Source organism: Astyanax mexicanus, chromosome 4 (assembly GCF_023375975.1).
Source record: "Astyanax mexicanus isolate ESR-SI-001 chromosome 4, AstMex3_surface, whole genome shotgun sequence".
NCBI lineage: Eukaryota > Metazoa > Chordata > Actinopteri > Characiformes > Acestrorhamphidae > Astyanax > Astyanax mexicanus.
Window position 1 is genome coordinate 34,350,264 of NC_064411.1, and position 26,142 is coordinate 34,376,405.

Genomic DNA, 26,142 nt, shown 5'->3' on the forward strand with positions numbered 1-26,142 from the left:
CCCCCACTGTTTAATATGTGCAGGATTGCTTGCTAGTATATGGTACTAGCATACATTTATGCTGAGGTAATTTAGCATTTGTTTAATTTAATATAACCTTAATATATAATTAATTATTACCTTAGGATAATTGCAGCATAGCTTTTGCTACTGTTATGCAGCAGTCAATTGTCTGTACTGTTGTCTGTCAACAGTCAGCACTGTCCTTGGTTAGCATTGTTGGTGATACAAGTTGAAAACACACTATACAGTAATTTGCACATTCAAACACCATGAAAACTGAAAACACAACAGCTAGAAGCAGTATGTGTATGTATTAAAAATTCATGAGACACCAACAGGTAGAGGTGCTAATAAACTATAGAATGTTGTTGATGTGCCTTGCAGCCATATTGGATTCTAAACTCCGGGTTGGAAAAGACTCTCCATACTTTCCAGGATAATCCAACCTGTGAGGGTGTTTTAGTTGAAATTTCGTATTTGGAAAGTAGGAAATTCCAACATTCAGTTCAAATGAAACAGAGCATTAGCTTAGATTCAGCATTTCTTGCTGAAATAGCATCAAGTTTATAAATACAACTAACTGAAGCTAACTAAAGAGAATCGGAAGAAACTGGTCAGATCAGATTGCATGTGGACTGTAAATATAATAAAATAATAATAAAATAATAAATAAAAAATATATATTTCTCAAATTATCTGCTATCTGTTGAGTTTCTACTCTTTTACTGCTTTAAAGGCGTCATTTAACTCAGAGGCAAGTAGAGGAAAAAAGCAGGAGACAGAAAATGAGGAGCAAGGCCAAAGAGAGCACTAGATTGAAAGAGAAAAGGTTCTTGGAAAGAAATGTATTCATTTATTCAGGGATAAATATTTAATAACCGTGTCTTCATCATCCCAAGATACGTACCTGATTAATTATGTAATTACAATGGGTTTCATCCTTTTACCAATAACCCCTTCATCGTCCGCCTAAGAGTCGGGCGCTGTTTCTTGTGGACGGGATTACCTGCGCAGATTAACCATCCACGTTAATCCCCAGTACGAATTGGTTGCATGGTGTTTGTGTGCAGTGAATGAAGAGTTATCTTAGCCTGATGCTAACTGTCTGTATACATTAAGACCACCCTGATTTGGAGGCAAATTCAGGACATCTGCTTCCAGCTTAATGTAATCCGATGCACAGAAACACAGCAGTGCCGGCAATCCTGCATCCACACATACAGAAATGTTACGCCATGTGATGTGGAAGCATATGTTTGGGGAGTTTGTGGTATCTTATCAAAACAATACATTTTTCTTGTGCGTTCAGTGTTTACTTTAGTATCTTGTTTAGTATCTTGTTTATCTGAGGTAACTTAGCTTTAGCTTTAGCATTTGTTTGTTTACCTAAAGACTGGCTGCCTGTCTCTGTATAAATTTGGATCCTCTGTGGCTTTCTGTGGACTTGATAGGGCTTTAATTTAATGTATTTGTGCTCAGAGTCTGTGCATTTATTTACGCAGCTGGTGTGGGTGTGCGACAGGCTTTAGGTTACATTGTAAAGGAAATAAGATAAGATGAGATAAGATACGATAATCCTTTATTAGTTCTACAGCAGGGAAATTACAGTGTTACGGCAGCAAATCACACAAAAGCAGGAAAACGTATTCACAATATAAACTATACTAAATAATAAAAATGTAAATAGTATAATAATAAAATTATTTACATCAATATTTACATGAAAAGGCTGTAGTGCACATAATGTGGTATATACGAATTTCTTATTAGTACTGCATCTAGTAATTGTATAGTGTGTGGATACATTAGAACACTAGAAAAGTTTATCAGTACTTTACTCAATACATTAAAAACTGAACAATACCAATTTATTTAGTACTGGTACTTTAACCCAGTTCACAGCAGGCCCTGTGCACCTTTCTTTTCTTAGCTTAATAACTTAAGAATACCTCAACACATTAGCATAAACCTTATATGTGGCTAGAAAAAAGTAAAAAGAAACAGTTTCTAAAAATTGCAGTGTCATCACTTTTTCTCTCTGAGAGGATTCGTGATAAATCCATTGTGTAAAACACTTAATAATAAGCTCCTAAGTTTTTTTCAGATAAATTTTTACTGCGTTATTTCTTAATTTTCAATCACAAACACACATTCGGGAGTTTAATCCAGTGTCTGAAGCTCTCTGTCTCTGAGTTTCTCCATGGCTGTTTATACACAAGGTCAGAGCGTGATATCAACACATGGGCTTGTAAACTATGTTTCGAATTATTGATAATTCACAAAATACCAGCAGATTTAAATGTTTAAATGTCCCCCAGCTTTTAAATGCCTTATTATTTTTTTTTTTTTTTTTGGCTTTTCACAGCAATCGAGTGAATCAAAATACTGAACAATGACTTTCTTTAACTTTTATTAATAATAAAAAAATAATAATTGTTAGTTTCATTAAATTCCATTTTTATCTTATAGAAAATCATAATTTTGGTATTGTGACAGCACTAACATACACTGTATATGTGTGTGTGGTCTACTGGGAGAATCTCTGGGTATAAAGTCTTATAGCAGCAGGAAGAAAGAACTTGCGGTGCCTTTCCTTTAGACACAGCTCTAAAACCTCTCTAACGCTAGCTTAATCCACCTGTCTCTTTTCTTTACTCTCTTTATCTTCTTCTTATTTGTTGTTTTAAAGTAAAAGCCCCTTGTAAAGTTTTTAAATTTGTAATCATGGTCTTCCATAAATCTCTGAAGCAGCGATGGCAATAAATATAACTTGTGGAAAAAACTGCTTTTCCAGCACTCATTAATTTCTATGTCTAAGTCTATTTGTATAATTTAGCGTTTAATAAAATAAAAAGCTGCGCCGTTTGGGAGCCCACATTTTTTTCATGTTTTTACATAGTTTACATTCGTTATTTACATAGTTATTCGTACAATTATCTGTTTTTTTTTTATATAACCAATTTTGGACGATATATTGACCCAGAAATAATTGTGATTAGGGATATTATTTGTAATTGTATGCTGCTGATGTAATGATAATACCAATTATTAGTTCAATCTTTATTTTATTATTAAGAACATTTATACAATTAAAATTACATATAAATTAGTGGCTCTCCTTGTTGGACAATATTCAGGTCAGCAAAAATATTGAGGTAATGTCGATATATTGTACGATAAGCCAACAATGCAATTAAATTCTTGTTAGCATGGTGTAGTATATGTGTATTACCAGTATTTCTTACTAAGCATTTCAGGCATATTTCTTAATAGTCCTTACATTCATAAAATCCTTTGAAATGAAAGAATAATTTACAAACCAACACTAATAAAATTACTCACTATAATAACTGCGAGAGTCCTGTTCTGAACCCTGTGCTGCGTGATTATATACACACAGAATTCTCTCTGTGCTCTATCTAGAGCACACTGTAAATACGAGGATGCTGCTGAATCCCTGCAGGATTTGGTGTGAGCGTTTCTAACGGAGGGAGGGAGGAGGATACGCGCCTCTTGACATCTTTATCTGCGCTCTTGTGTGTGTGATAGAGAGAGAGTGGGTGGATGTGTGTGTGTGGGGGGAGGGTGGGGGGTGACTGCTGCCAAATTAAAACCTCAGAATTTCTGCAACTGCTCCATCTGTCGTCAAGGAGATGTTCTTTGGCTCCGACCGTACAGTATAACACATTAGATCCGGCCTATTGAACGAGGAGTATAATACTGCCAACATAGCTTAGAAAAAGTACAGGTTTTCTGATTTTTTTTCCTCTCTAATACACAGTGTGGGAAGCCTGCGCTCTGACACACATTCAGTGCGAACATTCAGTGTGTCATTCCCGAGGCTTAACAAACACTTGTTAAGTCCTTAAAGCCTGCGGTGATAATTATTAGCGGCAAGGATGATTGAATATTACAATGATGTTAAACACTTGATCGTGACAATAGGGGTAAACCGCAGGTGTCCTGTTGCTTGAGTTAAAGCGCCCATATCCTATATAACATAAACAACGTTATTAAAGGTTGTACATGTGCCGACATGCCATTCACTTCCTATTTCATGTATATATAGAAGCTCAGGATGCATTTTAAACCCATCTTGTTTGGTCTGGAAATTTAGATTTTCATTTTGGACTAGAATAGCAAAATAGCAGTTGAGAGCTTTGTTGTGAACCATGATCAAGAACAAAATAAAAATATTTAGTCAGCCAAAAGAGTTGATTTTGGTTTAAGTTTGGACCATTGATCAGTTGACCTGGACCAAGATCAACTGATTTGGTCAGACCAAATTTATTTATTTTGTTCTGGACCATGGAACATTGTTTTAGTTCATTCAGACTTTTAGACACCCATTAACCTCCTGAGAACTTTTGCACTGTTTGCATTTTTGATTTCTCCTAGCTATTTGGGAAGTTGTTTTTGCAAAAAAAAAAAGTCCTCGTAGGGAGACAGTAGTTTATTTTAACATTTAAAAATCCCTTTCTGTTTGGAGTCAGAGAGTGAAATCATTTACAGTACGTAAATAGTCTCAAACATAGATAATATTATAGATAATAGATTTTTTTTTTAACCTGGCCCATGTTTCTGTCTGGCCTGGCTGTAAAAAAATTTGACTGGGATTCCCGCCTTCATGTTTTCAATAAATTGAGTGTAATATTGTCACGTGACCACTAGATGGTACGGTCAGTGGTCCATATGAGGCCAAAGACTCATCGTTTAATAAAATTAAATACCATAGATCAGAAAAGCAGAAATGTAATGTCCCCATTAGAAGACGGAGGGTCTTTAAAGGTTAAACAATAAAAGATAAAAAATAACCAATGTTGTAACAAAATCCTACTCCCCTTCAAGTGCACGCACATCATGCCGTCATATGTGTGTAACATATTATGCTGGAGACTTCTGTATCTACTGTAAATGTAGTTTAACCTTTATTTATAATCACAAATAAAAAGAATCTGAGGGAAGATGTGTGACATTATGATACTCAAAAAGGGAAGTAAAGACTATATATTTATAGACTATAGTTACATTGTGTACTAAACCACATCTATTTGACAAAAAAATTAAGGTGTCAATTAATTTTGTGAGTCCTGCATGATCATGTACACTATTGGTCACAAGTTTTAGAACACCCCAATTTGTTAGTGGTTCAGTAGCAGTGTTGGATGAAATGGGTGTTCTAAAACTTTTGACTGGTAGTGTGTTTATGTCAGTCATGTTCATTGGGTGTTAGCAGCATTAGCTTAACATCTCCTGTCTTAAACTTAGGAAGCACACATTCAGTACCAAAAATGTATTGGCTGATTGACTGCATGTGGGATCAGTGATCAGTCATGCTTATTATTATTATTTTTTTATATAGATTTAGTGGCAAAAATAATAAATAAAAAAAATCTAATATGGGCTCTTTAAGACTGGAGCTTTTGCTGTGAGGGAGGCAGGTCTGATCAGAGCGAGCTGCTGGAGCCGTACTTTGTCACATGTGTGTCAGGAGCCATAATGAAGCCTTAATCCCGCTCTGTGGGAGTATTACAGTGGCTTCAGCAGTGGCAGAGCCCAGCTCCACATCCGAGCTGCTGCTCATCAGTAGTTCAGCAGTTCAGCCTCATCAGCGCTGGTCCTACACACTCGGTCTCTACCACTGATCTGTTCCCACCCACTTATTTGACTCTTGAGCTGCTATAGGATCATTCATATACTGTATAGGGACTTACTGAGCACATTTTCTACAGCTGACATTGAGGATCTCATTATGGCTGCAAGTCCACTGGTTTATCCGGTATACCGGAGGGGAAATGAAAACTGCTATGCATTTTGCACACACTGCCATGCTGCTAGAGGCTTTGCGGAACGCTGTGTAGAACAGCAACACCAAAGAAACTGATACAGCCAGTTAGCATAACAAGCTAACACATCAAGTGGTGGTAGTAGGGGTGCTAAAAAATAGATTCTTTAAAGAAAATGAAAATGAAATAAAATTGAAAATGCCCCGAAATCGATTTAAAAATGCGCTTAGGTTTTATTTTTTGCCACTCCTACCCTGACAGTACTGCATACAGCATTATAACTAATATAACTAAATAGTAACACTTTACATTAAGTGTTGACTAACTAACATGAATCAATGCATTAGTTACCATGAATAAGACAGTAATACATTAACAATGGTTAGGTAATGTTAGGTCAACACAGAACTACAGCATTAATTAATGTTATTTTCACACGAACCAAAGTTAGAAGTAAAGCATTTACTTAAAGCATAATGTTAACTAATGTTAGGTAAATGCTAATTAACATTACCTAAGCATTGTTAATGTATTACCTCATGTCTTATTCATAGTAACTAATGCAATAATTCATGTTAGTTAGTCAACACTTAATGTAAAGTGTTACCAACTAAATAAATAAATAAAAATACAGTAAGATTTTATACATTTTTGGTCATACTGCCCAGGACTACTAATAAATAAAGTATTGGTTATTCTAAAGGAATATTTATGTGTTCCATTAATAGAATTTAACCATGTTAATAAAACTGTGCTGTTATGCTGATGTCTTGACAATACTTGTGCTTCAATTGTTTGTGTACAACAGGTGTTTTTTTTTTTTTACTGAAAGAATCCATGCATACATTTCAAGCTACACACTTCTGTACTTTAATTACTACAATAATGAATGCACTTCCAATGGCATTATTTTAACACACTATTCAGTGTGGTCGTATGGCTGGGACACAACCCCTTTTTCAAGTGGGTGTGGCAATCTTTGTTATGCAAATCAGCGTATTTACGTAATTGGCAGGTTGCCCAAGCCAAAGTATGACATTCAAAACAATGGGCCTGCCCATTTCTTAGGGCCCAGTTTAGTGACTGCACACTATATCAGCCCAATTCAGTGTAATCAGCCAGTTTTTTCCTCAGTTCTGAATCAAATAAAACCAAATAAGTTACTTTGTTTTTAAAAATACACTCTATATTTGATTTAGACAGTTGGCATATCATATAAAACATTTAGGACTAAGATTACCAACACATAAAAAGAAAGAATAATTTTCAGTACTGACCTGAAGTTGGTTTCATTCATAGTTAGTAATAAAATGTCTTACATTACACTTAAATTACAAATGGCAATTTTTGGGTTCCAAGTGCTGGTGGCTCTTATTAGGCCAACAAGGCATAAATGATGGACAGTGTTTTGTTTGTAATAGGTATGAAGTCTAGGGGTGTAAGAAAATTATTTATATTATATATTATATCATTTTCAAGAACATTTTGTGGTTGTTTTGTGATGATAGACACAAAATGTGTTATGATTGCATAGAAAGTATACTTTTCTTTTACTCTGATTTTATCAGTGATATTCTATCAATGTATTTAAACAATATATTACCTTGCTAACAGTAACCCCTGTATCTTGGCATGTACGATATTACCATGTTCATGCCAATGCACAGCCCTACTATCATCTGTGTATGATTTCTGGATATTTGTGTGGAAATGTTTTGGTTTCTGGAGAGGTGAGATATTAGTCAATATTAGCAAAATGTATCGTATGGGCTTTTATAAAAGCAGGCCTGGTCATTATGAGGAGAAAAACTGAGAGGCTAGTGTTCAGAGTTCTGCCACATCTTTTTAACCTCAGTTCAGGGCTATAAAAGTTCTCCTTCTCTATTGTTCTGAAACCTCACAAACCCCAGTAAATGATTAAAATCATTATGTCAGAGATAAAAGATTCAAAGAGCCTCTCGCCTAAAGACGAGTCTGACACTGAAAGCCAGGCCAGCTGTTGAAACATCTAAACCCTGGTACTTTCGCGACGCATTTCAGTTAACAGCATTTATTCACGAAACTCCTTTTAACGACGCAACACTTGAGTTTCTTTAGGCGTAGAGCTCGGAGGGTGCCTTTTCCGGAAGCCCGTGCCTTGAGGGTTTCTCTCAGCAGATGTGATTGGGACTCCTCAAATAGATCGGTGCTCTAAACAGGGCCAGTCCACTCGGCCTGACACGAATAACAGGCAAAGAGGCCGTGCTGCCGGACTGAAACGCTAGATGAGCCTAAAATTAGAGGCTGTTTTTTTTTTGGAGCAGCAGTTGAAGCCCTCAATCACAAACAGCGCTGTCCAAAGCCTGCACTTATTAACTGCTCACTTTCTGCTATTTTCAGGTTCCCCTGGATTATTAGAATCAATAAAAATAATTAATTAATTAATTAAAGAGTTTAAGAACATTTTTGATGAGGTGTGCAAGTTTGTCAGAACAAGTTTTTGAAGCAGTGGCCAAGGGGGGTCTGAGCCCCACCCCCCAAAATTCCCAAATGAGATATCTCAAATAGGCTAGGCATTTGTCATTTCAAGAATAATTTAAGATAAAGTAGAGGTAGGAACAAGTCACTGAGTTGCAAGTTAAAAAACATGTCCCAAGTCAGATCAGTGAGTCTCGAATCCTAAACTTTAAATCCCACATAAATCTTCCAATGACTTCTTTAAACGAATAACCATAAAATAAAATAATTCTCAGTTTTAGGGCGAAATAATTTATTTTCTTTACTATTATATAGACTGTTGCTTTACTTGAGGTAAATCGATCTTTAACTGTTGGTGGGATGCAGAATAAGACCCTGTGTGTTTTTAATGGCTTGTGTATTGGCTATTTTAAGCCCAGTCTACACTGTGTGGACAGAAGTATTGGAAGAAAAAAACACTCTTATAATAGAGGCAGTTGCTGCTGTGATCTTGTGCAACATGCATTTGTATGAAAGTCCTGGTGCAATTAATTTATTAACTATTTAACTATTTTTAAAAACAAAAGTTTTGTCGTTTTTCAATACTTAAACACAATTACATTCACTATATATACAAAAATAGAGACATGTGATTATTCATTGTTTATTTTGAATCAAGCAAAATAAGAAAATACTTTTTAGTGCTTTTGTTGGAGCAACTATCTCCATCCTCATTGCTGTGAGGATTTTTTTTTTGTTGTTGTTTTTTGCATTTAGTGATAAATGAAGTCAGGATGTTGGATGATCAGCACCCATGCTACAGAACACAGCTCCACAGGGTCTTTATACCCCTCTAGTCCACATATGCATTAAGTATGGTGCCAATAGGTTAATGTTGATCTGCTCCAGAGTGTCCTATTCTATGGACAAAACATATCGACAGTGATTGTAAACTGTGTTTGTGCATCTGCACATCTGTGTCAGCAATAAGTGCAACTAGTGTACTTTGTTTTTACCAGTATATTTCAGCAGAGCACCATCTGGCACTTTTTATTCAGGTAAATGGACATTATTTCCAGTTTGCAGCTATAAAGAGACTTCTTAGAAGGTTAAAGAACAGATTAGAGTCTGCAGAGTGGACATGTTTTACAGCGCAATATAAAAAATTAGGTAATATTTTTGCGTCAAATGCTTTGACTTTGTTTGTGACACTTCAGTCACTTTGCCCACACTGTCAAATTCAAACAGTTGCACTGCGTCTTTACTCTTGAATTATGGATGGTTAGAAATAAAACTGCCATTGGAACCATAAACTGTCCTTTTTTTAATTGTCTTGATCTGTCCTTCCTCCAGTCTGACTCTGTGTCTTTCTCTGTTTAATCTCAGGACGGCCCACGCCAGAGCAAAGGGTGAAGCAGCTGACCAGGCCTCACTGTCCGCCTGCCAAAACTCAGACGTTGCCAGAGCGGTGGCCAGAGATCTATCCCCCAACTTCCATCAGCCAGGTAAACTCCTAAAACACACACTCTTTTGTTCCGGGGTATGAATTCACATAATCAAAGCGAACAAAATCCAATTTTGTTCATTTGATTTATCCAGATGATCTACGTTAAGTTGAAACCTCTGAGAGGTGAAGTAGATAACACTGATTATCAGATTCCAGTATCACCTTTCAAAGGGTGAGCAAGTGAACTGGCAGTTCTGGAAGTTGATGTGTTGGAAGCAGGTTAAATGGACGAACATAATCATCTAAGCCACTTTGACAAGGGCAGTTTTGAAGTGTTGTCTAGAGGACTTTGTTAGGACGCTGTGTACCACTGAGCAAAGTCATGGGTGCCCAAGGCTTATTGATGCAATCTGTAGAGGACCCACTCACAACTTACATTACTTTTTAAAGGATCTGTTGCTAAGGTCTTGGTGCCAGATATCGCCGGGCACCCTTTGAGGTCTTGTGGAGTCAATAGGTCAGAGCTGCAGTTGGTTTTAATATCATGGTTGGTCACACTGGTTAACTGAAGATAAGCTGGGTCTATATTATCTTGCTCATAACGTCAGCAGGGAGTGAAGTGGACAGCAGGTTAATTAATCAAATTAGTTACTAATAACTAATTTAATATAATTTATTGCACTGTACAGTAGGGGTGGGCGATATGGCAAAATTATTATATCATGATTTGTTTTCTTCATAATCACGATAACGATTTTATCACGATTCTATTCATGTTGACCGAGTACAATCAAACAATCTAACCATTCCTAAATACAGCACTAAAAACCAAACCATTTTGGCCAAGCCACGTTTTGAACAGATTTTAATCCATTAACACTGGTTTAAATTCGTACAGGGAAAGTGCAATCTTGGTGTTTAAACAGCAAACTTAGCCTACCACAAAAATAACAAGGCAAGACCAAGACAATAACAATTAAATAAAAAATTGCTGTAAAAAAACCTCTTCCTGTAATTTAAGTATTACTATTAGCATTCAATGTTTTGACAGGATTTAAGACTTAACTGCTTAACTGACAATGTAATTTAGAACAAACATTTATTTTATTTTATTTTTTAGAAAAAAGTAAAGTATTTCTGGCTTGTTTTCCACTGTTTTAAAACGAACCATGTCCTTTGCCAGGTAAAACGTGATTAAAAAAAGCTTCTGTTACCTCTCTCTATCATTTACTTCTCTTCTCGTAGGGAGTGCCTCTCTCGAATGACCGCGTTAGTGTTGTTTGTTTTGGTCCGGCTGTAGCATTAGCCTCTGCTAGCTGCGGTGTAGTTAATCTGTTGGTTACCTGATTTTCAGCGTACTGTTTGGGATGTCGTCTCTTTAAGTGGTTAAAAAGATTTGTCGTGCTTCCATCCGATGTTAGAACGACCTCTGTGCAAATTTTACATATCACTGTTTGTGTAACGTCAGCTTGGGAAAATCCAATATTACTGGAATCAACCTTTTTTTTAGGAACTAACTCTGCCGCTGTGTTTTCATCCATGGCTTCGCGCTTGTGAGAAAAGGGGAGGGGCTGTAAGCAAAGGTGTTCCGGTGAGCTGATTGGTTTATGTGCGGGCCACTAGGGTGCGTGAAAGGGCACCAGCAAATAGTGCGCTTTGGCTGAGCAGAAAACTGCTGTAGTGGATAGAATGGGCTTAACGATCCAGCGGTTTTTCTGTGTTGGCTTATCGTAGACACTTTATAACACTTCACGATCTGTTATCGTCATATCGCACACCCCTACTGTACAGTACAGTGTTTAACTAGTTATGGCTTACTTATTTACTTACTTGTGGATGATCTTAGTTGAATAGCATTACTAAAGCTGTCCATGCACTACACGACTTTGAAAAGACTCTGAAAAGACTTTTAACAGATTGAAATCTGACACCCTCTCACATCTAAAGACAAGTCACAGACTTTTTAGTTACAGACTAGTCACAGGCTACATTTGCCATTGTTTTAGATATAATTAATGCAGTAAAGAGACATAATTCTTGCAAAATCTGTATTTATTAAACTGGTTTGTATAAAAAATAACACTGCACAATAAGACAAAGTAGTGCAAAATAAAACAACTTTAATTATGACTTTAAAGTGCTACCTGTGTTTAAAATGCTGTACATATAAAAGTAAGAACCATATAAGGTTTATTAACTGCAAAATGTGTTCTTTTTTTTAATTGTTTGTAAAGAGTCACGTGAAATATATTCTTGTTGTTTCCCATAGCTCTTCTCCTAATGGTTGTTGACATCATTCACGTCACTATTTGCGCTAGCAGAGTCTCAAGACTTGCGATAATATTAAACACGGTTGATTTTATCGGAGCTCCAGGACGTGAACCCGACTGACTAAAACTTTCAATCGTAACCACCTTACACTCAATGATAGAGATGACACGACCGTGACTGCAGCTCGACTCAAGCCAGACTCCCGTAATTTTATCCTGACTCTGGAAATTTGTCTGCAACAGAGAAATCGCTTGAAAATTGTTGGGTATAAGGTCGGCATAAGTTAATGTGTTAACTCATTAGCTAGTTAAAATATGATAGGATCCTATGGTTCCTTTGACAGATATGACAGCAGGGAGTACAGCATCTCCATCTGAGTACAGGGTATAGTGATTGGCCAGTAACCAGAATGGGGGTCTGCTAAAACACACCTGTCAAAAATTTACGGTTAACACATTTCACAAGTGGAAAGCCATTTGGGCACTGTTTGAATAACAGAGGTTAGCATGTTTGCTAACACAGTTGCTAGGAAGTTACAGTTAGACCGAAAAAAATGGACAGTTACACAATCTTTATGATTTGGGCTCTGCATGCCACCGTAATGGATTTAAAATGAAACAAATATGATTTTTCAGGTTTAAAAAATGGATTAAATAAGCATTCTATAAAGCCTTCTAATTTCAGGGGCTCTATTGTAATTGGACAAACAAACCTTACAATAAATAAAATGTTGGACATCACCAGACACTGGGTCTTATCCTTTATAATGCTTTAAAAGGCTTTTAGTGCCGCTTTCTTCAGTTGTTGCTGGTTTGTGGTCTTACTTCCTTTAGTTTTGTCTTAAGCAAGTGAAATTGCGCTGATTAAATATTCCACTTCTTCTTTAAAAAAACTCCTGTGTTTCTTTCACATTATGTTTTGGGTCATTGTTTATCTGTACTCTGAAGCGCTGTCTAATCAACCTTGCTGCAGTTGACTGAATCTGAGCAGAAAGTTTATCCCTATAGACTTCAGAATTCATCCTTCTGCTTCTGTCACATCATCACTAACACTAGTGACCTAGTGATATTCGAAGCCATGCACGCCCATGCCACCACCACCATGTTTTACAGAGAATGTAGAGAGCTTTGTGTCGAGCTGTTCCAAACCTTCTCCATACTTTCTTTTCCCCATGATTCCAGTGCAGGTTGATCTTAGATTCACCTGTACAAAAAGTGCTTTTTGCCAAAGTCTTGTCTGGCCTTTCTATTCAGATATTTTTTAGGCCTAACTGTATGGTTTATTTCAGAATAGTTTGGAACGCAGCTGTTGGCTAGGTATCTAACAGCATTTTATAAAGCATCAAATTGCAAAGATTTCATATAACTAATGTCAAAAACTTATTGATTCAGTCAGTTTTCAATTACCACTTTCTATTTTCAATTACCACTTTCTAAGCGGTGCAACAACCCCTAAGATTGTTGTAGGATGTTCTCCAGCTCTACAAATGCACACACCCAGGCACACACACTCACAAGCAGACAAGCAGACATCTAAACACACTCCACGTGTCCCCTCGACCCCCCCTCCCCGCTGCGTGTGTATTGTCTCTATGTCCTTGTCTTAGTGTCTGGCCTGAGTGCATCTTTATTGGGCTCAGAGAAAGTTGAGCAGATGCAAATGCAAATTTGTTCTGAAGGGGAGGCATATCATTTGCATAAATTATCTGCAGTTCAGTTTGCCGCAGCCAGTCAGCTCGTGCTGGCTTTAAGCGTGGAGGAGATTATTTTAGGAAAACGCCAGGCTCGGGCTTTTTTGCACTGACAGGAAGCGCTTGTGTTCAGTGGATCCCAAAAATGCCGGAGTGTGTATTTTAGGCTGGTAACTCGATTATGCGGTAGTGAGCTTTGCACTGGCTCGTCACAAACATTTTCAAAAACTGTTTACTCTGCTTGTTTGTGTATTGGAGAACACACACCCTTTAACATTGAACACATGCTTCACATCTTAAGACATGCTACATATTAATGTAATTAATGTAAATAATGTAATATAATTGCTGCAGTAACAGCCTCTAATCTTTAGGAAAAACCTATCACTAGATCACGGGTGTCAATTGTATGTCCCAAGGCCCGTGTTTTAATCTGGCGCAAGTAAATTTAGAATACAGGTTTTAAACAGCAGCTATTTTATTTCACCCACTTAAAAAATCACACAAATTCTCCATATTTAATTTACTGCTACCTCAATAAGATAGAAACTTGTTAGCTAGCACCGTTAGAGTACTAATGAAGCTTGCAGGGCTAAACAAACACTAAACTCTTACTCTGATTATGAATATGTTTGTTAAGACATTAAAATATTACTATATTACTATAATTTACATTGTTTGACATCCTTGAAAAAGATGTTAGATCATTGCTTGAGGAGGATCAGATTACACGCAACCATAATCATTTTGGAAGAAACTCCACAGTCCACAACTGCACAGTCCGAACCCTCAGCGCTAGGAAAAGTGACCTTAGATTCATGTGTTCACAATTCTAATAGTCAGGGTTTTTCTAGGTAGTGTATACAGTGTGTATACTCCCAGGCAGAAAGAAAGTATGGATATGACCTCAATCATTTTACTACACACTGTAGTGTTACATCACTGTCATGCTTCTGGGTTTTATTGCTGTCACCATCAAGTTCGCCAACTACATTTCCCATAATCCACCTACCCATGAGGTCACAGTCACATATCCTACGTATCCACAGCCCACCAATTTTTTGTTTTGACTCACCAGTTCAGTTTCATGCTAACTTGACAAAGTATTGCCATATGAAATATCTCTTCTGTATTATTAAAACGTTTGTGTTTTTCTATTCAGTGTATGATCTCTGCATTGTCTTTTGGTTTCTTGTTATGGTTTTACGTGTTGTTTTTGTCGCCTGGATCTTTGCCTAATCTGATATTTGACTCTCTAGCCGGCTTTAGCCAATCGTGATGTGTTAAATCGGTGAGCAGCAGTGTCATCTTTCGTACAGGAAACAAGTGCTGTGCAAGCAATGACCATCAATAATGGTGCCTCCAAATACACAGAGCAGACCATATTCTGTTGGCATGGACTAGAGGGGTACAAAGCCCCCAGCATTGAGCTGTGGAGCAGGGGGAACTGTGTTTTTTGGAATGATGATAGTGCTGCATCCAATATTTTTGTGATAAACAGTGTTGTTTACAAGTGTTACAAGTCAGCATGCTTCTTATCAACTCTGAAATACACATCAGAATCACTGTCTGTGGTGATCAACTGTGCACGTCAGGTGCAGCAGCAGATAGAGTCAACCTCACAAAACCCTGTACTCTCTTTTAATGAGCTGTTCACCATTAGGCTACAGGTCTAAATGACCAAACACAAAAGAAGACACTTGCAGAGGCTTTTCTTATTGTCGCACGAAACAATCGCCTCATCCGTCACTTCTCCCTCTGTGTCAGAGACGTCTCCCTGGTCTCCTCTCTCTCTGTCTCTGTCTGTGTATTGATCGAACGCCCTGAAGCTCACAGCATCCTTTGTCTTCTCCAGCAGTGCTGCAGAGGCATCGCTGCCAAAACTCTGCTCTGAGAGTTCAGCACATTCTCTACAATGCAGGCAGTGTTTGTGCAGAGTATGAAAACAGCCAGGCAGTTCCAGCTTATCTCTTACCTCACATCTGCCCGGCACTGTCCCCCGAAAGGATCCTGAAATGCTCCTGAACGAGCAGTGCAGACCCTAGCTTTTGCTCAGACCAAGCGGTGATACTCCCAATTTAACTAATTAAAGTGTTTACTTAGTGCTTTATTAATTTTGCTGCTCTTTCATTATTGCATAAATAGAAAAAGCCTTAATGTTTTATTGAACATTATTAACATCACAGCAGACATGCAAACAAAGCACACTATTACTTAAAGGACATTTAAACTATATATCTGCTGACATGACATGAGTAATCATGTATTTTGTTTAAGTACTTTGAGACATGGAGACTGTAAATAAACTCTTAATTGAATAGCTGCGAAGGGTCTCAACAGGCTTTGAGTTCTTTAACCAATGTAAAACCACCAACGCCAATGCTAACAACAGGCTTTGGCAGGCTTCAACGCTTTAACCATGATGCTAATAGCAGGCCTCGGCAGGATTGAAGCAGTTTTACCGTGATGCTAACAACAGGCCTTATCAAACGCTTTAACCATGATGCTAATAGTGGACCTCAGCAGCCCTTGTGCAGTTTAGTTGCAGTGCTAACATCAAGCCCCAGTAAGTTTGGAGCGAATCATCCGCAATGCTATCAACATCAGTCTTAGAGCATTTTAGCTATAATAATGATAGCAGCCAACTTAGTAGGCCTTGTGCTAACAGCTTGCCTTATTGAGGTTGAAGCGTTTTAGCAACAATGCTAACTGCAGGCCTTAGCATAGTGTCAGTTGGTTATCTAAGATGCTAACTGTGGAGTTGCTATGTGGTAACAAAGATATCATTACTAAAAAAATGATGATTTTACTCGTGTAGTTCTTCATTTGCAAGGAAGATGTTGCAGCTGTCCATCCATTTTCTTAAATTTCATATTTTACCTGAGCAGATAAAAACATTAAGAACATGTTTTCCTTCTACTTTAAACTGTGCCTAGTTGGAGTTTGAAATTGATTATAATGGAGAATCCCATTTGTTAAATATGTTTCCACACCCAAAAATGGCAAGTTAAGATGAATAGACTCCAACCAGTAGTTTTAGGCTGTTTTTCCCTGTGTATAATGGTTTTCTACCTTCTTGACTGTGAGCAGAACGTCTTTTCTGGCTTTGGGCTGTGTGAAGCGTCTGATAAACAGAGTGATTTATGTGGTCGGCTGTGGTAGGAGCTGGAGGCACTCCAGTAAGAGTTCTAGAAAGCCTGTCCGTGTCAGATGCGAGGCCACTTTGGCTGCGTGTGTGCCGAGGAGAATCTGGAGAATGCCTGGAAGCTTACACTCCAATCATAAAGCAGCTGAGCAGTGTCTGATTCTTAAGCTCTAAAAAAACTGGGTCTGCTTATGGGGGGTCTTTAGCTAGAACTCAAAAACAGAGTGATTCAGTGAGAGCAAACATGCAAGTGAGGATTCTGTTTATACGTTTCCTGATTATTAATAAATAATATTATTACTATTAACCTGCACTAACCCTTACCCACTAATAGTAATGGCTTTTAGCAACAAGTTCCCATACATATACAGTCAGTGGTGTATATACAGCTCTGGCAAAAAAAAATACAAGACCACTTAAAAATGATGAGTTACTTTGATTTTACCAAATTGAAAACCTCTGGAGTATAATCAAGAGGAAGATGGATGATCACAAGCCATCAAACCAAGCTGAACTGCTTAAATTTTTGCAGCAGGAGTGGTATTAAGTTATCCAAAAGCAGTGTGTAAGACTGGTGGAGGAGAACATGCCAAGATGCATGAAAACTGTGATTTAAAAACCAGGGTTATTCCACCAAATATTGATTTCTGCTGAGCTCTGCGTCTTTTTTGTTATTTTAGCCATTTCTCATTTCCTGCAAATAAATGCTCTAAATGACTATATTTTATTTGGAATTTGAGAGCAATTTCTCTGTGTAGTTTATAAAATAAATCAATGTTAATTTTTACTCAAACATATACCTATACATATCAAAATCAGATAAACTGATTTTAAAACTGAAGTCGTGTCTTATAATTTTTTCCAGAGCTGTATATTCAACTCCTCTACTTTCGTTCATACAGTTTGTGGGTTCTTGTTACAGTGGAAGCTCTCAACAGGAACCGGAGAGCTGCTGGTGTTCTGGCTCTGAGACTAAAATACAGGAGAGTTAGTTTTGTAGTTCACTGAGTTCATATGTACAAAGATTTGCTATAACATTAAAACCACCTGCTTGATTGTGTGTGTGTTACCCGTAATTAGAAACACAGTCCAATTAATAAAGTTTGCACAATGTTTGTGTTCGCATTATGGTAAAAATTGTGTTTAGTAATGTGAGTTCTACAATATTTAAGAATTTTTTTTTACAAATTTAAATTGAATTGTCTTTCAGTTTAAACATTAGCGTTATCTTTAGTGCCATCTGGAGGTTAACGGTATCTCTTCTCTTTTCTCTCTTTAAAGGTCCAGACTACATCAAGCAGCGGTTCTCCAGCGAGCCAATCGAGATAAAAGAAGTCCCTGAAGAAAAAAAGGAGAAATCCCCCTCAGGAAGTCCCCACTTCTATCGCAAGGGCACCACGCCCACCCAAACTCCCACCCAGAGCCCAGGGCCCACTCCCCCACCCTCACCCCCCTCCAGCAAAAAGAAATCCTTCTTTAACCGGAGCGCCCCCAAAACCAGCAAGGAGAGCAAGGTGCCTGAGCGAGCAACCACACCCGTCCCGAGAACATCCACCAAACAAGAAGTGAAGCACGAAGTGGTTCCTGCTCCACACTCATCTGCACCCCACAAGCCGTTGGCACCGGCCATCAACCCCTCCAGCCCTGGCAATGGTGAGATCCACTCTCAGTACCACGGTTACTACGTGAAGGCTGAGGTTATGATGCCGCCCGATGAGCCAGACGACGAGGAGCGTCAAGGTGCTTCCACTGCCCTGGTCAGGATGCCGCAGCCAGTCAAGCAGCAGTACACCGCCTACTCTTCAGGGGGCAGCAGCAAACCCACTTCAATCAGAGAGAGCAAGCCAGAACCCAAGCTAAAGAAGCAGGAGTCGCTGAAACCAAAGAGTCTAGCAGAAACCAAGAAAGCCAGCATGGAGATTACCACTGATGTGGTTGAGGAGGAATCAGTAAGTAACAGCATAGGACAAAAGGTTACCTAGAAATAAATAAAATGTTTTCTCTTTTAAATCAATGATTTTTTTTTTTACAAAATCTGGCAACCTCTCCTTTCTTTTATTGACCAGTTACCACTTTTGACCAAAACCAAGCATTTTTAGAGATCCTATTTTGTGCACCTACCATACTCATTAAAACTTACATTAATTTATTCATTTTTCAATCTGTTTTTTGCCTTCTGTTTATACCAACAGAGTTTCAGAGGGAGTTGAGTATACGTTAATTAAAAGATTAAATGCTAAATGTCGGGTAAAAATACCGGAAGCATAAGGTAGTGGCCAGTCAGTGGAAATATATGGGACGGTTGTTTAATCGTTTTTGTTTCTCTGCTTTTCTTGTAGGGCCCTAACTCAATCCTGGTGGCACTAGTGATGCTGATAAATATTGGACTAGCAATTATTTTCGTCCATTTCCTGACTTGACACATCATTAAACTCAGGTAAGAAACTAAGATCTGAACACAACAGGTCTGAATCTGAAGCTATGCCTCTACAGAAACTCGTGAGCAAGTGTTCCAGCCCTTTTGTTGTGTAATGATTGGCATACCCATGCTCCTTCTCTGATTTTGAAAATCTCCATTGGAGTTTCTTAGCAACAATAGCTTAGCATGTTCTTTTTTAAGCTATGGAAGCACCTGTCGGATACCAAACACCTGTTGGCTGATTGACAACATCTGGCATCAGTGATAATCAGTGGTCATAGGGGTGGGATAAAATAGCCATATTGCGATATATTGTATAATTTACGTTTGCAATACGTTATCGATATATGGCATCAAATATCAACATTATTTTTATTGAAACATAGGGAGCTCTAACCCCCCCAAATTTGACCAAAGTTACTTCATCATTACTTCTTGTGGTGGTGCTAATCAAATGAATAGGGTAAACTTCCTAAAATATTTTTGTCAAATAAGTATCATAGTATTGTGATATTGTTTTGTGGGCAACATAACTTATTTAGTGATTTCAAATTGTGGATGTTTTTTATTTATTGGAACATGGATAGGTCAATTACTGTCATGTCTGAATGTTATGGACTATAATCCCTGACTGTCTCTCACTGTTCTGACCCCTCAGCGAGTTCTTCAGAACGCGCGGCGTAGGCCCCATCATTCTCTGCAGTTGCGTCGACGGCCTTTAGACACACGCCGCTCAGACTCAGACACAGGCAAAGGACTGGACGACTGGAATTAGAGCGAAAATGCTGGGGGAGAGCGGCCCGGAGCTGAGCACCACCCCAGTTCCTGCGGCCATGATTTGAGACTCGCTTGGGCTCTGTGAAAGCTGAAGCAAAGCAGTCGTTGAGAATGAAAAAAAAAAGTAAAAAAAAAAAATCTGCTGATCCAAGCCGTTCCAGGTCGAATACATGGGTGCCCCACTGCTGTGGGACGGGTTGGGTTGGGCTGTGCTGGGCTGGGTTGAGCTGGGGGGTGGAGGGTGGTGGGTTTTGGGTGTTGGGTAGGGTATGGGTAGTGGGAGGTGGTGGGGGGGAGGGTCTTAACTGGATATGTTCGGAGATGCACTTTTAGTTGACGGAAGCGAACAGCTGCCTTACTATTTTACCATCTGACGTTGTTGAGGGGAGATGTGCAGTACGATGCCAGTGTGTGTGCGTGTGCGCGCTCGTGTGTTGGTGTGCGCTCGAGTGTGCGTGTGTGTGTTTGTGCTCGGATGCCGGAGAGTGCGTACCAGCGGCCGGCCACTCTCCGCTCAGTTCAGAACACCATGCGTGTTTGAAAGAAGAAGAAAAAAGGGTCACTTGCCAGTCTTATTGCGTTAGCCGTCTCTAAAGCCCCCTGTCTAACTCCTCTTTGCCCACTTTTGTTTTACGGAGGGATGATTGATGCCGAGCTTGTGTGCGGCTTTAGGTTAATAACTTGAGTCTTGTTTCACTGTGTGTATGTTCTTTTTTATCTATATATTGGTTTGAATACACAAAAGCAAAATCTGCAGTATCATCTGGAACATAAGAACAGATACGTACGTTTCAGGGGTGTTGTTTTGTGCTGGTGTGTTTTTAGCTTTAATCATCATGCTAATTTAAGCTCTAATCGTGTGGGTCGATTGGGTCTGATTAAAGCAGTAAGCGTGTGCATTTTAATTTTGAAAGTAATGCAATTAGTATTAAATCAGTTTAAACACAGTTAGAACTGTATCGTTGGGTTGAGTAGCAGTTATTATACACTACTAATATTGTAAAATAGCTGTAGGATATTATGCATGGTGTTTTATTTATTTATTCCTGTGGTTTTAATTTATTTATTTTATTTTTGAAGGAGTGATTGATCGTTGCACATTGGGTTTTTGCACACGTAGTGCTCAGAGACTGTGCTGGTTTAGACCTTTTTTTTTTCACCCTCTACTCTCACCGGTTGCGTACGCATGAACCCCCACTCGAGCGATCAAACGCATTCAGGTTGAGCCACTGGTTCTGCAAGTTGAATGTAGACAGATGCCTTAAAGGACGTTTATTTTGAAAACTAAAAAAAATAAAGTGTTCTAGTTTACCTCAAAAGATTAGTGATTTTGAATTTTTTTGTCTTAATGAATTGGAGAATTTCTGCGAATATTCTGTAGTATATTTATTTGTCTGGTGGTGCATGAAGATGTGGTTTTACTTTAGATTAAACTATATGTGGCAGTTTTGTGCCAGTATTTGAACTGAATAATATATTAAATGCATATATTTTCTATACATAGTATGAATATATTTAGTTGTTCGATACCTTGAACTCTTATCGTTATTCTATCGATGGTTCATTTTATCACCTTGTGCGCATGGTTATATTGTGAAGGTGGTTACTGCTTTTGGGTCGTTATTGGGAAGTGTGCGGGTGTTGTTTGTATGTGTGTGTGTTTGTGGGTGTGTATGTTTGTGTGTGTGTGTGTGATAGAAGGGATAGATCTCCGATATCAGAAAAGTAACAGGGTGAAACAAAGGTTTGGTCAGACTGCGAGAGCATGTGAGAAATAAAGAAGAGAAAAAAGGAAGAGCGTCAGATGGGAAAAAGTTGAACCATCTTCAAACGTAGAACTGAGTTTTCTTGTTTTGTTTTTGTTCATTATATTTTTTTTATTTTTATTATTTTTTTCAAGAATAAAAATATATAGTTTGGTTTTTTTTTCTTTTCTTTTTTTAAAGGAGAGGGGAGTGTTCCCCAATCAGATTAATATATTTATATAAAGTGGCTGTGTAAATGGCTATTTATTTTTTTCTGTCGTGTTTTTATTCCATCCCAAATTAAATTTTAAAATAAGAGTCCCATATTGGTCTTGCACCTAAAAAGTATCTGTGCTATTTTTAAGCATTTATACAAACAGCTAAATTTATCTGTATTTTTCTAACCAAAAAAATGTAAAATGTATTTCAGTAATGGAAAAAGCTATATGATTGTATTGCATTTGATAGTATTGGGTATGAGTCAATTTAATATTTTCAAAATCAAAATCTTAATGTTTTCATTTTCAAAGCTGAGTTGAGTTGTGTCGAACTTTTTGGTATTGACTGTCTCTCAAACTCTTCTTTTTTTTAAATTGTTTAAAGTTATAAGTTATAATAAAATGAAATAACTTTACAGTGGTTTATGTATCTTTAATCATGCTTGGATTGCCTTTCACATTTCCACCTTAGTGAATGAGGAAGGACTGAATTAAAGAATGAAGCGCAGGATTTGGCTGGGAGTTCCCCTATGCTATGGAGCTGTAGAGCAAATCGCAACCCCTATAGTTACAGTGCAGTTTATTTTAGGACCCCCTCACTCCCCCCGCACCCCCATCCAGACCACAGTGTGAAAACTGGCGCTTGTCTGGGGAACAGCAGTGGTGATCCTCAGACAAATATAGTGACCGACAGCTGCTGCTGGAGCAGAGCAGCGATCTGCTCCCCCTGTCTTTCTCTATGCTCCTCGGCCGTTCTTTCTTTTTCCTCACTTACTTATTTTTGTTCTGTCTGTCTTTCTGTTTCAGTGTTTTATCTCTCTCTGGCATTGTGTCTCTCTCACAATAATAGAAACACATTTTCTTCCTCACTGTCTTTCTCTTTTTCTCTCAAAACCTCTTGTTTTTCATTAATATTTTGCCTTTTAATCCATCTGTTTCTGACATCCGTCACTGCATTTCTCTCTCCATGTTTCTGACTTTCTTTTTATTTTTTTTGCTTTTCTCTCTATATTTCTAATGTTTTTCATAATCTAATTCTCAAGGGCTCTTTCGCTTAATTTTAAATTCTATGGCATTTTTTCATTTTCTGCCTTTTTCTCTCTCTTGCTGTCTGTATTTTTCTTTCTGTATTTGTCTTTCACTTTTTTTTCTCTATATCGCTTCTATATTTTTTATTTCTCTTTATGTCATTCTGTCTACCTTTCTATATCTGTCTCTCTCTTTTTTTCTATCTCTCTGTCTCTCGCTTTCTCTCTCTCTCTCTCTGGAATGGAAGGTCATGCTGCACCTGCTTTGTTGCGCTCTTTCTGCATGTGAACATGGTCAGCGCTGACGTTACCACAGAAAGAAGCCACTGCCTCCCTCCTGTAACTTAGCTGAGACTTTGTGAAATAACGCTAGCACTGCTAATCATGAAAGGAAGTTAGCGGTGCCCAGCTAGCGTTACACAAACCAGCCTGACTGGCTTCCACTTGCTGCTGCCATGTTAGTACACCCATATGGTATATGGCTTTACCCCAGTGCACAATTAAAGCTTTACCTCTGCTAACTATGAAGCCAATGTGAGAAATAGAATAACAAAAGTGATTTAGGCACAGCATGTGTCTCATTAGCAGTATGTTGTTAGCTAGCTAGTTAGTTAGCCTGACATATCAAATGTAATATTACTGCAGAACAGAGGAGAGGACAGTGTCAGGAAAAACACAAAAATATAGAAAATCTAAATATACAAAACCCATAAGAAAATATAAGAAACTAGATAAAATATTGTACAGAAATCTAGGTAAACTGGCTAATCTGTTAGCTCGCATTAGCACTGCTAGTCCCATATATTGTGAACACAAAAGGATCAATACTTTGACATATTGACTAAAAACACTAGCTGCAGCTAAAGATTAAAAACAAAAAATGCTATTTATAAGGTATAACCTTTCATAGCTTGTTAAATACATTAGCCTGGTGGTGCAAAACTGAATAAGCAAAACTAACATGTCTTAGTGAATTAATGCCAATATGTTCCTTCAACAGCAGATAATCTAGGATATGTGTCATACACACTGGGCCAGGAGATGCTACCAAGCAGGTTCCCTTTCTGTAGAAACACTCCAACTTTCCACTCGCCAAACACAAGCAGTCTCAACACACAAGCCCCAACAGGGATTACAAACAAAGGTGTGTCTAAGGAAAGATGATGTCATGCATCTGAGAATACTAACAAAGAAGTAACAACTACTACCTATGGCTCACATCACACTCACTTTTATGGTGCAGTGGTGAAAACATGACATATCTAGTCAGTGGCTCTGACTGCTTTAGCTGGACACTGGCCTTTCAAACAGAGGAACATAACCATTATCTTACAATTAAACAGAAATAATACATTTAATCAGCAAAGATAGGGATGAACCACTCCATTACCAACCATCAGTGGACCCAAACAAAACGTAGATTTGTCAATAGGGTTTTAGTCCATATAGCAGCCCAGGTTTCTCATTCACATCACCACTGCAAATGAAGGCGATGGTGGTTGACTGGTAAATGGCCAAGATGGACCATGCTGCTTCTCATTCCAAAAACAGCCTTTAAGAGCCTTTTCATAGGACAGTGGGGAAAGCATTTTATGCCCTCTTGTGGCAAGACCCAGTGTCTGATCATACCACACCTGTAATCGTTTACATATCAGCCTGAAATGTAACTGCATGCCAAGATTTGTGGCATCCTGAATGCATTAGTACACGCATATATACATCTAAGCAATAAAAGAGAATTACAAAGCAAGGGTCAGTACCCAGGGTTATCCATGATATTCATGATAAATTAAACAGAGATGATAAGATTTATAGTTCAAAATACCAACAGTGGCAATCTAGTGAACCTGGGCCCGACACACCTACAACCCTGAGACCAGTGCATTACCACTGCCCACCTGCACCAAAGGTTTGAACCTGAACCTGAGATATAGTACCATGTTAAGCTGAGCTAAAGGTGTTGCAATGTGGGTCAGCCCGACCTCTTTCGGCACCAGTTTTCTCCAGTTTCCCAAAAACGTTTAAAGGTGTAGGAATTTTCTTTCTACAATATACAATTATCTTCTGGGTTTTTTTTGTACAATATATAAATTATTATTTTTTTGTACAATATACATATTAAGAGGTTTTACGTTTGTTTGATTACCTTAAAAGACCTGGTAGTTTGCTGCTAACTTTGGTGCCATATTCACTGGATTTTATACCATTTTAGGTTGTTTACTGGACCTGAAGGGCTTAGATAGTAAAAATAAAATCAAAATCTGGAGGTGTTTTACAACATTTGACCAGTAGTATGTATATAATTAAAAAACCTATGAAAAACTATAAAATCATTCAAAATAATCTATGGTAACACTTTACAATTATGGCCATAAATAACAATGATTGCATCGTTAATAAACATCTAGTTGCATCTCAAACAATTAGTAAGTGTTACTAGTTAAGATATCAATAAACAGTACTACATTTTAGTGATTAAGAATGTTGTAAATAAGTTGTTTGAGAAAAAATGTAAGTTTAAAGAAAATTAATGATTAATTATGTCTTAACTTATAACTGTCAATTAATAATTAGTTAAACATTCTGTTGTAAGTACTGTTAGTTAATGTATCTTTTTTGTAAAGTGTAACCAAATGTTTTATTAAATGAGCAAAAAGCTGAATAAATGATAAATCATATTATGCTAAAAGCATAATAGGCTGTCATCCAATCAAATGCTTGTTACTATGCAGTTCATGCAGATATTACATACTGGTTATTGTTGTTTACAGGCTCTACATCTGTCTTTTTTATGATCCATCGAGGTGTTTAGTATTCCTGGAATCCTGACCACACCCATCCCACACTCAGAAAGGCGTATTGTAACAGTATTTATCAAAGTAATGTTGTCCGTCCCCGTTTAGCGCTGTCATCAAGTTGCTGTCAACTACGAGTCTCGGCTGAACCGATTCCAAAGACCTTTTCTGGCATAACCTTTAAAAAAGTCTCTAATGAACAAATGGGCCCGGAGACACTGCGGCAGTTTGAGAAATATTTCGCTGGAAAGAGTCAAGGTCGAGCCGCGTTACAGGGAATTGACAGCATGCGAACGAGAGACAGCGACAAACCTCAAACATCTCAGACTGCACACACGGCCTCACGTTTCACAGGACCCCCCCCTTTATTTCTTTTTTTGTG

General features: G+C 37.9%; 1 protein-coding gene across 1 annotated transcript in view; it reads left to right on the forward strand.

Annotated features, from left to right (window-relative positions):
- jph1b (junctophilin 1b) overlaps nt 1–20,725 on the forward strand; it is a 37,966-nt gene extending 17,241 nt beyond the window's left edge. The window contains exons 3-6 of the mRNA XM_007252982.4: nt 9,612–9,730; nt 18,060–18,727; nt 19,118–19,215; nt 19,856–20,725. Coding sequence (XP_007253044.1) covers nt 9,612–9,730; nt 18,060–18,727; nt 19,118–19,198 — 868 coding nt within the window. The 3' untranslated portion in view covers nt 19,199–19,215; nt 19,856–20,725. The remainder of the gene's footprint in view (nt 1–9,611; nt 9,731–18,059; nt 18,728–19,117; nt 19,216–19,855) is intronic.
- Nucleotides 20,726–26,142: the final 5,417 nt, after the last annotated feature.